The sequence below is a fragment of the Oryctolagus cuniculus genome, chromosome 13 (genome assembly GCF_964237555.1).
Source record: "Oryctolagus cuniculus chromosome 13, mOryCun1.1, whole genome shotgun sequence".
NCBI classification, from domain to species: Eukaryota; Metazoa; Chordata; class Mammalia; order Lagomorpha; family Leporidae; genus Oryctolagus; species Oryctolagus cuniculus.
Window position 1 is genome coordinate 13,880,244 of NC_091444.1, and position 16,107 is coordinate 13,896,350.

Sequence of the window (16,107 nt, forward strand, 5' to 3'; positions counted from 1 at the left end):
ATCAAATTCCTATGAAATAGTAGGTCTTATAACTAATTCAAAGTTTGTATCCCTTACAACTTATTAATCTGGTCATGGAAGAATAGTATAATAATGTCCATAAAATGAGCCTAACATCCTTTAACCTGTAATTCAGACAGAAAACCAAACACATTTTGATTTATCCCTTTTTAGACCATCTAAAAGCTTGGCTACAGTTCTATCACAATAATCACCTCTCAGGTATGAAATAAGAAAAGTAAAAAAGTAAAATGAGCTAATATGCTAAATAGATAAACCCACTTTAGAAAATATTATGAATCAGGATGACAACAAATTTACAAGTATTGAAAAACTTTCAAGTTTTCTGAACTTTCACTTTATACTTGTTATTTCTAAACACATTAATGAATTAAACTGGTGAATTTCTTTATGATCTTAACAAGATGATATAAGTGCTTTTAAATGAATTAACATAATTCTTTATTATTAAGAGGTAAATATTCCACTTTTAGAACATTAATGTGATATGAAAAGAATGTGGGAAACATTAATTAAAGATAACTAAGATAACAAAAACACAGTCAAAAGACTGAAAACGTAACATGTTGTAAAGTACATTATGTCGGATTTTAAAAGATCATCACAAGACTTTCCGAAGGTGTGATATTAAAATGATGGTTTCTTTTTCTACCTCATTCAAAAAGCCATAAAAAAATTAAAGTACTGATGAAATAAAATGCTTACAGGTTTGTATCTCAGCGCATCTCTGTAGGATCCAAACAAAGCAGCCTGTGCCCTGAGAAAGGCCCTAGCTACTCCATCACCAGTAGCTGTAGACTGCTTCTTCAGTTTATTTTTCAAGGCCGAGACCTGCATGACAGAGAGGAACAGTTAAATTAACACCTCAGAAATTGGTACAGCGAGGTACGAACCCAATCAGCAGGCAAACCACAGTGTCTGCAGGTCAGCCAAAAATCCATCCTCCTCCCTGATAGCTTATCTTTTTAACTGCCGCGAGCACCTGCTGGTCTGTTAATTGAAAGGAAAGCAGGAGAAGATAGTAACATGCTAATGCAAATTGGTTTATGCTCTCTTTTTTTTCCCAAGGCCTCTTGACATAAATAAGCTTTAATTATTTTACTGTAAACTGCTCGTGAGCCACTTTTCTGCAGATTTTTAGCGATTACAACATGTGTCTACTTGTTTTGAGATGAGGTTGGTTGGGTATCGTTCATTTCTGCTACATAAGGTTATTTGCTATGGGTCCTTCAGGATCTCTCACCACTTTTATTTTTGGAAGCCTCATTTTCATATGTAACTTTCTAGTCATTAGTTAAGTAGCATTTTTATTATAAGATTAGAAGGGGGGAGAGGAGGTAAATTAATTGAGACCATACCATGAGTGGAGATTGATGTTATGCAAAGATACACTGTCTCTTTTCATCTTCACAACAGCCTTCTATGAAAAGCATTTATATTTCCATTTATGAGTGAAGAAAAGGGGCACAAAGATGGGAGTTAATCTGCCCTCACTGTGTGGCTAATAAGTAGTGAAGCAGTAATTTAAAGTCAGTTTCGTCCAGTTTTTTCCACTTCCACATGCTGGGTTTGAGTTCAGTTTCATTGCCTCATGCACCAGTAATTATATTAAAGTACTAATATTTTTAAGTCAAAGAAAAGCATTATTTAGGAATTTGCATAATTTTTAAAGGCACTAACTTCGTTACAATTGTCTACACACTTTCTATCCTTTAATTACAAGTGCTCTGCATCTTTTTATGAATAGACCTCATCTAGATGAATTTTTAAATGAGATCATACTCCAGAAATAAACTCTTATTTTTCAAGGTGAGCAGGACACATAAAGTGTTCCTATACATTCAATTCACTTCCTTTCACACAAATTATAAAACTACAGTTTGTATGCTTAAAACTAGTGACTATTTACAAGTTGTGTAACAAATCTGTTTTCTTAAGAAAAAAACTCATTAAATTCTTGTTGAATGGATCCTTTAAAAGAGCATGCTCTGATCCTTATGAAACTACTAGATAATAAAATAATGTCATTTCTCTTTTACATACAGATGCAGGAAGGAATGTTTTTATTTCCTCATGCAAATAGTCTGACTACTCTTGTAGATGATAATTGTAATTGAAGTGTCAACCTAATTAACAACTAAACTTTGAATAATGCTAATGAGAAATGAACACAGCATCAGAGGAAAGACCAGCGCTACAGGTGATAAACCTTCACAGTAGTGACATTTTCTAGTGTAAAGTCACAGTTACTGTGATCTGATCAAAGAAACAGACCCCCATTGGGTCCAATTATAACCATAGTTTTGAAAAAATTATTGAGTTATGATGTTGATAATCTATGCAGAAAGGCCTTTGCAGTATAGGTCTTTTCCCCATAGCTGTGATCTTTTCAATTTATATCCAAGCTCCATAGATTCAGATAAAAGTTTAGAGCCTAATTCATTTAGGCCACAGACTGCAAAAACCAGAATTCATTTAAAAGAAAGTTAGGTACCCATATATTCAAACAATAATACAGTTAAAGAATGCAAAAATAAATCTTATGACAATACCTCCTATTCTCATTTGTAATAATGCTATTTTTTTAAGTTTCACATGCCTTTAAAGAAAAAATACAGGGATGACTACCAATACATGTGTTTAATGGCTACCTCCCCAAAAAGGATGATGATGGAAGGAACGTATCTTCAGTCTTTGAAAGTATTACAAAATTAAATGGTTGGGTTTTTTTATAAATTTACTTTGAAAAATAAAAAACAACTTTAAAACTAATGCCTTATTAGCTTTGCAAAAGAAAATTTCTCTAAGTGTATTTCTTGTAAAATTTAATAATTTTGCCTTAATTCAGCTCAATTGCCCAAAAGTCAAGGACACTGTATCTGTATGATAATTATAACACACACTCATAGAGTGAAGACATGTCCTTAGCCTTTATTATATCATAATATCATAATTGCTGCTTTAAGTTTTCTGGAGGCCTGATCACATTTCCACAAGCCCTTCCTAATCAAATCATAAATTTGCAGCCTTCATTTATAAAATTAGTCACTCAGTGATAGTTCTGAGCTCCCCGTGGATATGTAGGAAATAGGAAAGAAAAACCAAATATTTGTTCTAGACTATTCTGTACATTTATTGACATGAACATTTGAATCACAACTTCTCCAAACTGAAGTTTAAGTGTAAAACAGATATCATATTTAAGAGATTTATTACAATAAGATAAAATAAAACAGCTCAATAACTCTGTATTTATTACACATGGAAACATCATTTTGAATGTAGGGTTAAAAATATATCATTAATTTTAACCTATTTCTTTTAACTTTTTAATATGCCTGCTAAAATACTTAAAATTAATATGTGGCTCATACTATATTTCTATCACACGGTGCTACTGTACATGAACATACTATGTATGAGTATTCTCTTTGAAATAAATAGATGAAACTAATACTACGTAGCAAAAAATATGCTTTTGCTATTTCTACATCAATCTAACTTTCACAAAGGGCATTAACAGAGCTCTCCCTTGACTCATGTTGGTGGGCTTCCAGTGTCATAAAGTGAGGGTGTTTCCCTCTCAGAGACCAGAAGAGCAGATAGAGGAACTGTGTTTCTATGTGCCAAAATGAACGTCCAAAAATAAAAAAAATGTTTTTAAAAATCAGCTTTAGACATAAGGATACTATCTAACATAAAATGATGCATCGACTTTTTGGTTTTCTTGGCCTTTACATCACTGGAGTAAATTATCACCAGTTACCATTGCCCTCTGCAATGCTAATTAGCTTTTAGCAGTTTTTATCCATTAAAGAGAGAGAGAGGGAGAGAGGTCATCTTTCTGTACCTTTTCAATACCTGCTCTGAGAAACATTATTTTCTGCCTTACATTCCAAACTTCTAGGTTCAGTTATTAAATAAATGTGCATCTTCCCATGATTCACAAAGCTTAGACTCACATCATCCAACTATAAATTCAGAAAAGCATTTGGAACCACAGTGAGATGGTTATCACCACACAATCTTAGTAACACAAAAGGTATCACTTGTTTTCTCTTCTTATTCTTATGAAAGTATGCTGGTCTCACCCTCCAGTAGCTAAGGATTACTGATTTTATTGTTCTTAGACAGTCTTCAACCTGTGAATGATCTATTTTTAGTCTAAGTAGGTATTAGACTTGACCAAAAAAACCAGTCAACTGGCAAAAAGAAACTTCAGAAGTACACGCAATTTCATCGCTCTTATCCAAGGTTGAAATTCCTTTCATACAAGGGGAACCTGGCCCTCTGCGCAGCCCTGTGCGGAGAGGACAGCCTGGATTTCAGCACAGTGGGAGTGTACTGCAGCAGGAATAACACTGCCGGCCCCTCCCCACTACCCTCTTAGCCCTGCAGTGACTATGAACGAGGGAAGGAATTACATAAGTAAACAGAGCAAGTAGGTATAAATTAAGAGTGCAATCGATGTGCACTTAGTCTGAGTAATGAAGTAATTATGCCAACCGGGAGTAAGTCAGGAAGCTCCTGCATAGAAGGGGGATGAGTTTTCAGAGAAGTGACAGATTTTACTCTTCTATATGCATCTTGCAATAAAAATTTATTAATTACCACAGAAGACATTCCCCCCTACAATGAGCTCCACTAGCCCACAAAAGGCTGGCTTGAGTTTACAGACTTGTAAGAATAGCATCTCCGGGCTGTGGCTGTGGCTTAGCGAGTGAGGCCACCGCCTGCAGTGCCAGCATTCCATTGGGCTCCGGTTGGAGACCCAGCCACTCCACTACTGATCCATCTCTCTGCTATGGCCTGGGAAGGCAGTGGAAGACGGCCTAGATCCTTGGGCACCTGCACCCACGTGGAAGACCTGGAGGAAGCTCCTGGCTCCTCGCCTTGGATTGGTGTAGCTCCAGCTCTTGTGGCCATCTGGGGAGTGAACCAGTGGTTGGAAGACATCTCTCTCTCTCTCTCTCTCTCTCTCTCTCTGCCTTATGCCTCTCTGTAACTGTGCCTTTCAAATAAATAAATAAATAAATCTTTAAAAAAAATGAATAGCATCTCAGCTGGTTTCACTTTAGCTTCTAAGTAGCATAGATGGTTGTCAGTCTACCAGCAGCTCCTCTCCCTTTGGTAAGGAAATCCTGAATGTCGACAGGTATATGGTTAATCCGACTCTACCCCAACACCCCCTGAGGCTTGATGTGGCCATATTACTGGGTTCACCTAAACTGAAAGTGAACTGAAGAACATGATCACTTTCAGGCTGCATCCCTAACAGGGATATGAGAACCCTCCCCTGAATTATTGCCTTACTTCAGGGGCAAGGTATACAAACAATAGTAAGGCACCTACCTTAAATCTAGAGAATGTTATTTGCTGAGGATAGCAGAGTTGCCCCATACATAGCTCTGGATGACTTTCCCCTGACTTATGACACAATAGAAAAATAAACTTCAGTTCTGATCTAAGAATGGGTGTTTTGCTCTAACAGCAGCTGAGCTTGTAGCCTATTAATATACCACCCACCACAGAAACAAACAGAAGAAAAAGACATATAAGGGATATGAGATAAGAATATTGACCAAGCTTCTGATTGTTTCCACAGTTTCTCACAGTTGTGCACCTGAAATCCAATCCCCAGCGCAACTAGTGGAGCATCACGCTCCTTGCTGGAACGTAAGAAACAAACATCAGGCCGGCAGCCTTTACTGCGAGACTGGTGCAGGGGAACACTTGGGCTCTCAGGAGTCTGTGCATCATCACACGAGACAATCCCTTGCTGCACCACAGAGACACACACTTTGTCACACTTTTTCTCCCTGCATCAACTGCCCCGGAACAGGCCCATCCTACTTAGTCAACCTTAATCTAAACTAGGATTCCCCTTGTTTCTCTTTTCACTGTACCCTGACTCTTTTCTTTAAAATTTGTAATACTAAATCAATGTTTCACACCATATAAGCTCCACAAAATCAAGGTTCACCACTGTATGAGTATATCCAGCTCTTAGCATAATAAAGACATATAATAGGTGCTTGATAAATACTACTAATGATTTAATGAGTCAATGAATTAACAACCTCTTCCAGGCACACTTCTGCATTTATTGCTCTAGTTTACCCAATCAGAATATCTGCCATAGGCCCCAGGAAAATAATTTATTTAAAAGTTCATGAAACTATTATGGTATCAGGAAGATTTGGGAACCACTAATGTGACAAAGCTCAGTATTACACACACAACAAAGATTCTCAAATATACAACAATCAAGAATATAAAGGACAAGAATTGGAAGTAATGTTAAAGGCCAAAATCAAGGTTTACATTCTATTTAAAAACATTACCAGTAGGAAAAGAGAGAAGCATGCTGTTAAGATAATATGTGGAGTGGGGGAAGGGCCAGGCATTGGAGAAAAGGCTAGGTAATTTAGTTGGAAATGAAAAGCCATGAGAAAGCCATGGAACTTCATGAGCACTTAAAATCACTAAAAGTAACAAACGATAAATCAACTTTAGAATGGCAGAAGTACAGGGACATAAAAGGGGATTACCAAAGCCTGGATCATTGTGGGAGGGACCGATCCTCTTATTCAGCTGAGAGAAAAATAACAAAAATGTTTTCAATGTTTGGAAGCATAGTTCAGATTTTGGATTTTTGGTTGTGTTCTTTGGTTTAGTTTGCTTTGGTATTTAAAGCATATGTTTTTAAAATATACTTCAAGAAAGCATAGGAAAAGTAGCAAAAATCTGTAATAGCTTGCCTGAAAACAAAAAAATCTGTTTTGAAAGTAATCACATCTCTGAAAGAAGCTATTTAAAAACTGGTGAGTTCCCACAGATGCTCCGGGTGCAGACACACAATGAAATCTCTCACAACCGGGCTTCCCTTACCAGAGATAGGAAAGAAAAGTCTGCACTAACAAGTAAAAAAACTATATTTTCAATATGCTTCCAGGATTCTTTTTGTTATTATAAATAACGAAGGAAAATATTCTCATAAAATATTCTAGGGAGTAACTGTTAACAGGGACATTAAAAAGCAAACTTCCATTACAAAAGATAAAAAGGGTGTAATTATATTTGCTTTCAACAATCATTTATTGATCACGTACTATGTACAAAGCACTGACTGGAACTATGTGGTGAGGGCAATGCACTATGTGATGCCTGAATTCCAGCAGCCAGGGACTGAGAGTAAGGACATGACTGCTTCTCCAGGGACAAAATGAAAGCAGTATTTGTCTCTTGGAATCTGCTCCATGAGCTCAATAAAATTTCCAAATAATTCTAGATGCCAAATTAAATTGTGTTATCTTTTCTAACCCTCCAACTCTAGAAATTAGTTAGGGACTTCAACTTACACTAAGACTTAGAGTAGAGCTCTGGCAAACCTGGAACTAATAGCAAAGTCTCTGGGGCCTTCTTTTTCTTTAGAACATCTATTGTGACAATGTAACATGTTCAACCTTCATGTTGGATTAGGGGAAATATTCAGTGAATTAAGTAGATCTATTGATAATCTGCAAGGTTTTAAGAACTGCTTGCTTTTATGTTTTAATAATTTTTTGAAAAGTTGATTTAAAAATTATCTGAAATTGCCAATTCTTTTCCAAACTAATTCCCAAATAAAAGAATTCTACTGAATGTATATATACAAAAATCTTTGAAGGTCAAAGTTTTGGGGGTTTTCTCTGCTTCTTTAGGTTTTCTATAACTTTATTGATTCAGAATAATTTTTGTCTTTCCTTTTCCTATTACAATAAAACAAGTAACATACTTCTTCATACAACAATTGAAAGCTTCACTATAATTTGCCTAAGGTTTTATATAAAACCATTTTACAATGAGGTATTTCTAATGTCTTGGTAATTAAAATTGTTTTATACTAAACACAGTTATCCTGTAACATTCTGTGGTCTACAATAAATTGTACAAGGACTTAAGTCCACAATATTTTTTATACACTCTTATGTTATTATAACATAATTATTATAACATAATATTATATAACATTTTCATCTTCATAGAAGATGAAAATGAAGTTTTCAAAACAGTGCTGAAAAACCTAATTCAAATCAAATAAATCATGTTACTATTTTTTTAACAAGATGAGAATGGCAACTAAGCTCGTAGTTAGAGTTACTCATTACACTGCACATCACGTTTACATGGGAGGAACTAGGTTTTAGTGCTCAGGGTGTAGGTCTGCAAATCATCCTATATGAACTAAAGTTCTAGAAACAGCATCAACAGGATACTTTCTATGTTGATTTCCTTATCCACAAGAATTTTAAAAACATTGCCCTACCTCATAGAATATTATATTTTTGCAATCTAATGAATTATAATCATTTAAAAACAATAAAACCAATACAGAGCAAAATTCACCTTCCTATTGTAATGAGTATTCTAATGTATGTAACTTTCAAATGTCAACTCCAACCTCATTTATAGGAATTAGTTTATAATTTTTAATTCAATATTCATGGGGATAGATTTCCTACATCTTACTTTAATTTTAATCATCAAATAATTTTCTAATAATTGTTACCCTATTTATTAATTTTGAAATAACAACTTTCCAAATTATTTTTAAAATGATAAAATTAAAATGAACAATAATGCCTTAGAAATACAACAGTGCAACTTTTTTGGTAATTAAAACTAAATGTGTGTGTGTGTGTGTGTGTGTGTATATATATATTTGGAATAGGAAGTTTCAAAACTGCATTTTTTAAATTAAAATGAACTCAATTGAGATTTCAAATGTTCTATTTCATTCACTTGGTTCTTTTTGCCATTGCTCATAAAAATAATACAATAGAACTAATTTTGGTTACTTAACCCTAAAACTTATTTTCTTACTTCAAAACACTCATGCTACATGTTTCAAGATGCCTATTTGGTATAGCCACTAAAAAAAAAAAAAAAAAAAAGAAACAGTCACAACATATACAGACAAAAACTACAGAAGTATAGTTTAATGGATCTACTGCTTTTTAAAGTGACCATATGTAATAATCAATATTGTTAAAATAACTCCCAATAAATATTTGTTTTCTTTTCTTTTAATGATCCAAATGTATAGTGAAATGATGAAATCGAAAAACAAGTGTTCTTGTCAGAAGACAGGAAGAGAGGGTTTTTCCCCCCTCCTTTAAGGAAAACAAAGGATTCCTGAAAGCTCTGCCCTGATTTATTTCTCCAATTTTAAATACCTTAAGAGTAGCGGAACTGCTACTGGCATGGTAGTATTTCTAACAGTCAATAAATCTAAAATATTATGTGTGAATATTGGAATGAAGCCATTAAGAAGATTACAGCATGCAACACAGCAGAGGGTCCACAGGAAAAAAGAACTAGTAATTCAGGACAACTGTGACCACTGACCTTTGAACAGCCAAGACCACTGGTCAATCTGACACAATAATAGAGTGCACATGCATAGAAAGTCATCTAGCCTGCAAGGATAATTTAAATGCTTTGGTGAATGATTTTAAAAGGCCTTCCATTTAAATCTCAGTTTGCTTATTAAACAATCAAACAATACCAATAGTAATATTTTTCAGGCTTTACTTATATTTAATTAATTCAAACCACACAAAAAATCCAGTAAACTATTTGTAATTTTAATCCATGTCCTTTAAAACACTTACTATTGTAAAATATGATGTGACACTTCATCATATTTCCTCCAGAACTACAAGAGATAGTTTTGGAAAACTGATGAAAAGCTAAATTTATCAGAGATGGATTAAACCACCTAAAATATTTTTAGAAAATTTCTAGAACTTACTAAATGGTCTGGATCCATATCAGAGCTATTTTGGGGTGTCCATTCTTCAGATCTAGCTATAAGTGTGTGGCCCTTAATTTCAAGCATACATATAACCTATTTATACCATCTTACAGTGTTCCTTTCTTTATATGTTCAGTATATCGATTACACTTACAGTACTATTTATGAGCCATCTACAAGATGGTCCCTTTTATCACTTAATATGTTTAGACTTCTACATTATGTTAATACTACCTAACTTCTCCACCTACTTAAATGTTTTAATTAGCAAACTGATTTGGTTACAAATATAGTACTTCAATTAAAAAAGAATCACCCATCAAAAAGTGAAATTTCAAAAATTTTGCTGAATCATCTCAGAGAAGCTGACTAGAAAAATTTTAATATTATATCCAGAAAGCCTGGTCTTTCTCTTTCCTTCTCTTTCTCTTCCTTCTTTTTGTTTCTTTTTAATAAACAATCCTTTCTCTTTAGGGCACTAACATTAGAAATACAGGCATAAAAGAAAAGTATTCTCAAAAGTTGATTTTGTTTTCATAATTATTTCTCTATCTAGTGGGGAATATTCTGACGGGTTTCTAAATGGGTGATTTTAATCATTCCTAGAACTTTCTGAAAAATTTTATAATGAGGCCATATAGTAATAACGAGCTGAAAAGATAACATAATTGTTCATTGGCCTGAGCTTGTACTTGCTCATACATGCATAAATTTTACTACTATAAGGTAAAGTAGTTCAATTCAGCATGCTTCAAGGACAGCAAGTATTTTCGGTTAGGTATGAGCATAAATAACCTGGTTTCAACTTGAAAATCATATTTTTGCTATCAATAGCCATAAGAACAACAAATGCTAGTATTGCAATATTTTTTCTGAGTTTGGGATTCTTAAATCCATTTTCTCAAATTCCTTAATAACGGCTTTTAAAGTACTTTTAATACTACAGAAAAGCATATTTTGAAAGTTCTTTATTTCCCAATTTTAATATCCTTTAAAAGAATGAATGCTTTGATTTCTTTAAAAAGTTGAGGTATTTTTAACTCAGAATTATGTTTAAAAGGTAGTTTTAAGTAGCCATTAAAATACACAAGGACAGAGCACCAGCTCGAGTTTTTACTCTGCATTAAGAAACACAAATGCCAAGAATGCACTTTTGGAGACTATTTAACGTGAAATACAGAATATGTCCCTTTATAAGCTGCACACACACACACACACACACACACACAAACCCTCTGCAAGATCAAAGACCAGAAGAGAGCTGGCACTTAATTTATCAGCCTTTACAGACAAAAGACAGTTTTCGTCATTTCAAAAGGATCAGATGTCTTTTATGACAAACTGGTTTGCAGTTTAATTTACAAATAGAATTCTAAGTAAGCAGTCTTTGCTCTGCCAAAGCAAATGACAAACAGTGTAGGTTTTCATTCTCGCAGCCCTCAGCAGGATAGAAAAGATTAAAATAAAACTGAAATAATTTAGAGAAAACAAATAAATGTTTCAGAAAGTTGAGTGAGATCAAAGCCAGAATTTTCTGACCCCAACTGTACAAGCATTTCTTATTATATTGACCAGTGCCATCAGATCATTAATTAAAAGGAAAAGCGCTGGCAGGTGGCAGGGAAGCAAAAGCCGATAATTGGCCCCCTTCTTCTTCTTGCCTTCAAAAACTCTCTCATTCTTTTGCAAGACATGCCACCAGGCAGACAGAAATGCCTACTTTGTAATATAATGATTAAGATGAGATGAAGAGACTTACATTTAAAGAAACTCTGCCTAATGAATGCAACTAGCTTTTTAATTATGATTCTACTTTTCCAATATGGAATATGTTTCATTCAAATATCAACTGCCAAAAGGTAAAAAATATTAAAAATAGAATCTATATTGATTCCTCTCACACCCCTTGCACACACCCAACCCTTTTATTTCAGATAAAAAGTAGAAAAAGAATAACTCTTAGTAATTCAAGAGTCCAGGAAAACACATATATGTTCACTGTGAAATACCCTTCAGACTTACCACATCACTTGGTAAGTTGTTCAAGTCATTAAATGGTGATTCTAAAGTGTTTGTGTCAACATTTAACATAACCACATCTTCCAATGACTTATTTTTCACTCTCTGTTTAAAAACACAATTTTGAGAAAAGTATTAGAATATTTTCCTTATAAAACTATTATGAGCTTGGAAACACACATTATTTTAACACATTAAATTTGAGAAAAGAAAAAAGGGAGAGATTCTTACATTTTAAAGAACATACACATCTTTACCTTATGAAAACGCCTGACTAAAACCCACTAAAAACAGTTGGTAAAAATGCTTAAAATAGAATATTTGCTCCTCTAATCTTTAATTAATTTAACTGCCAAAGAAATACCGTAAGTCTTACTATGAAATAGGCAGTTCTATCAAACTTAATTGAATTAAATCCCATGCTAAAGAGATTTGTGCCCAGCTTTATACCTACTGTGGGATAAATCACACTACCTGGATAACACAAGTCAACATCTATGGATACCATATTAAACTACGTTTTACAGCAATACATTTTTTCTCTTTGTTTCCATACCATCAACATTGAGGTTGATACCTTAAATTTGAATGAGAAATAGAAAGGATAGTAATATGGAATTTGTTAGTAATATTCCTCAAATGAATGTCAAGAGAAAGAATCAAATTTAATGGCCTATCAGATTTGACTAACTTGTCTTGTTTGAAAGTTGTCAAAACAGTGACATTATCTCGATATGTTCAAATGTGACAGTAAATTAAAATTTTACCAAAATTTTTAACCCTAAATAAAGAAACTACTTACAGTTCATTTTTCCCAATTAAACTAACATGTATCCTAAAACAAAGCATATCATTCTATTAGTCTTCAAAAAATTATACCAAATATTATTCCTCAGTGATGAGTAAAGTGCTCATTAGTGAAAACATATCCATGAATTCAGAATTCCATCACTATATAGGTCGACTAGTAGATCAATAATTAATTATAACGTAGTATTCTAAGTGCCATTCTCATATAATAGTCATTTTCTAAATTATGACTCAAATATCATAAAGTTTACATTGGCCATGACAATTGCTTTTTACTCAGTCATGACTAGAATTTCTCTGATCCATCTAGAATTTAAAATATCTGCACTTTAGTGTTGAATATGTTAGGGAAATATGCGTGGAAATTTCTGTGTATTAAGAAAACCATTATGCCTCCAAAGTATGCAGTCTCAGAAGGACAAAGAATTCTAAATATCTATCCTGTTGAAGACATTATAGTTGTTATAAAGCAAAACGTAGAAGATGGTCACATAAAATGTTAACAAAGAATCACTTACAGTGATAATATTAATGCAACAGCAAAAACATACAAATATACTAATTTCTTTCAATGTATATACATATACATAAAAATATTTTAACAAATAAAAATGTGGTAATCTTTAAATTATAATAGCAACCTGTAGGCAAAAACATTTATATTCATGGAATTTATACGGAAAATACATTATGATTTTGATATACATCTTCAGTTTTAATTTTCTCTTATGACAGAAATTATAAAGACAACGCAGGAAATTAATGTATTTTCTAAGGAGTGAAATGAATTAGTTCAAATATCTGAGGACAATAGCCATGTTCCCTCAAGACATCTTGTGAACAAACTAACAATAAACTTTAAATAGAGGAAATTGGTATTAATATGAGATGTGTATATTTTTAAGGTTGCTCTTAACTTTTAAAATGTCTGATAATAGCTGAACATTAAATTTTGACTACTCAATAACAATAGAAAATGTATTAATCTCCAATCAATAAACTGAGCCTCTAACATGACAATTCTACATAAACAAACAAAAGAATAGTATGTAATTTAAATATTTTTAAACAAAATTTACATTAGTGTCTACATTTTACTGATTTCTTTCTCTCCACTTCAGGTTTTAGCTACTTTTTAAATTTCCTTTTTTTAAAAAAAAAAATAGTTATTTGAGAGGAGAGTTACAGAGAAAGGGAGAGATATAAAGAAAGGTTTCCATCCAGTTGGTTCACTCCCCAAACAGCCACAAAGCCAGAGCTGTGCCTATCCAAAACCAGGAGCCTGGAGTTTCTTTCGGGTCTCCTGCAAGGGTGCAGAGGCCCAAGCACTTGGGCCACCTTCTGCTGTTTTCCCAGACCATTAGAAGAGAGCTAGATTGGGAGAGGAGCAGCCAGGCATGAACCAGTGTCCACATGGAATGCCAGCACCGCAGGCAGAAGCTTAGCCTGCTATGACACAGCTCCAGCTCCAGGCTTTAGCTATTTTTAATGCACCTTTGTCTCATATTTTATCTCATAAAATTAAGAGATATAACATTAAGAGTAAGAAAATATGGGAGTGCGTGTATGGATCAGTGGTTAAACTGCCACTTGCGGTGCGGGTATCCCGTATTGGAGTACCCGGGTTTGATTTCTGGCTCCATTCACAATCCAGTTTTCTGTCAATGAGCGTCCTCGGAATCAGCAGGTGATGGCTCAGGTTGGACCTCTGCTTACCTAACTTGGAGACCCTGATTAGTTCCTGGCTACTGGTTTTGGCCTGGTCCAGCCCTGGCTGTTGTGGGCATTTGGAGAGTGAACCAGCAGATGGAAGATCTCTGTCTGCCTGTCTACCTTTCTACACCTGCTTTTCAAATAAAATGAAAGTAAATAAATAAATTGTTTAAAAAGTGATAAAATATGAAAAAATTACTTGCTTTTTTCCTTTAAAAATAAGAAAATACTACTGAAAATAAACTGAAAGGATATTATTAAGACCAAGAGTAAAAGTTGTTAAAGTTGGGAAGTCCTTCTCACACCTTCTCCATCCTTTCCATATAATGCAGCTACAAATATACAATATTGCATACTAATGCAAAGAAATGACACAGTGGGGATCAGCACTGTGGTGCAGTGGGTTGAAGCCCCGGCCTGCAGTGCTGATATGCTGTATGGTTGTCAGTTCAGGTGCTGGTGCTCCACTTCCCATCCAGTTCTCTACTATGGCCTGGGAAAGCATCAGAAGATGGTACAAGTCCTTGGGCCTCTGCACCCCCATGGGAGACCTGGAAGAAGCTCCTGGCTCCTGACTTCAGATCGGCTCAGCTCCAGCCATTGTGGTCATTTGGGGAATGAATCAGTGAATGGAAGACCTCTCCCTGTGTCTACCCCTCTCTCTATCACTCTGTCTTTCAAATAAATAAAACAAATCTTAAAAAAAAAAAAGAGGAAAGAATGAAAGAAATGACACAGTGGCTGCAATCATATTATTTTTTGAAATCGCTCCAACATTTTATTTAGAGTCCTTTATTTATTAAAACAAATAAGACAACCCTTACATTTAAAGCATCTACTAATTTATTCCTATTTCCATACATGACCAAATCTGTTTTGAATTCATCCCTAAAATCTAGTTTTCAAGGAGAACAAAATTATCTTACCTTTTCTTATAGAAGCAAATTTAAATTTTAGAAAGACATTTCTAGCCAATTTTTATTCAAATATACATAAAAATAACTGAAAGATTTCAAAGAACATTAATTTCATATTTTCAAACAACTAAAATCTACTGAAACTGTCTTAGCCAAGAGAGATAAAAGAATATTTTGATTCTTCCTATAAAAGCAAAAAGAAAAAACAAAAGTGGTTGCAATTCCCAAACAATATGAAGAAAACTGGTCAGCCCAGTTTCACTTATTAAATATGTTAATAGTTATTTCCACATTTTCTTTCTTTTTTTTTTAGATTTAAAAGCAAGATTTATTAGAGTCACAGACCTCCCGTCAGAGTGGCATGGAGGGTGCTCCAAGGGAGGCAGAACCCGAAGGGGCTGGTGGTAGTGGGTTTTCTAAGCACAATTTTGGAGAAGAAAAAAACTTGACAATCAGCTACGAGGCGGGGACAAAACCCATCAAAAGACCTGATTTACAATCTTTTATCCTACTTTGCTTGCTTGTGATAAAATAAACAGTTTGATGATTTTTATAAAATAAAAAGGCACAATACAAATTCAAGTGAAAAAATCTACTACTGACAACATAAGAATGGAACTGCAGGATGTACATCATCTTAGAATAGATGAAGAAAAAACTCCTCAAAGTTATCCAACTGGTTTAAAGGAGTTCCTAAAGTTTCTAGTGCACCTTCTCCTGCTAAACCAAGTAAAACTTACCAATAAGATACTTGGATAAGTCCAGAGCAGGAAAAGTACAGATGTCAGTAAATTTAATCATGATTCTAAATATTCTCATTTAATAACA

The 16,107-nt window shown here is 34.0% G+C and overlaps 1 protein-coding gene across 12 annotated transcripts in view; it reads right to left on the minus strand.

The window, feature by feature from the left end:
* DENND1B (DENN domain containing 1B) overlaps positions 1-16,107 on the minus strand; it is a 342,830-nt gene that overhangs the window by 133,001 nt on the left and 193,722 nt on the right. For all 12 annotated transcript variants that reach the window (XM_070055063.1, XM_070055064.1, XM_070055062.1 and 9 more), the window contains 2 exons: positions 11,843-11,944; positions 727-852 (listed from right to left, as the gene is read on the minus strand). In XM_070055063.1, coding sequence (XP_069911164.1) covers positions 727-852; positions 11,843-11,944 — 228 coding nt within the window. The remainder of the gene's footprint in view (positions 1-726; positions 853-11,842; positions 11,945-16,107) is intronic.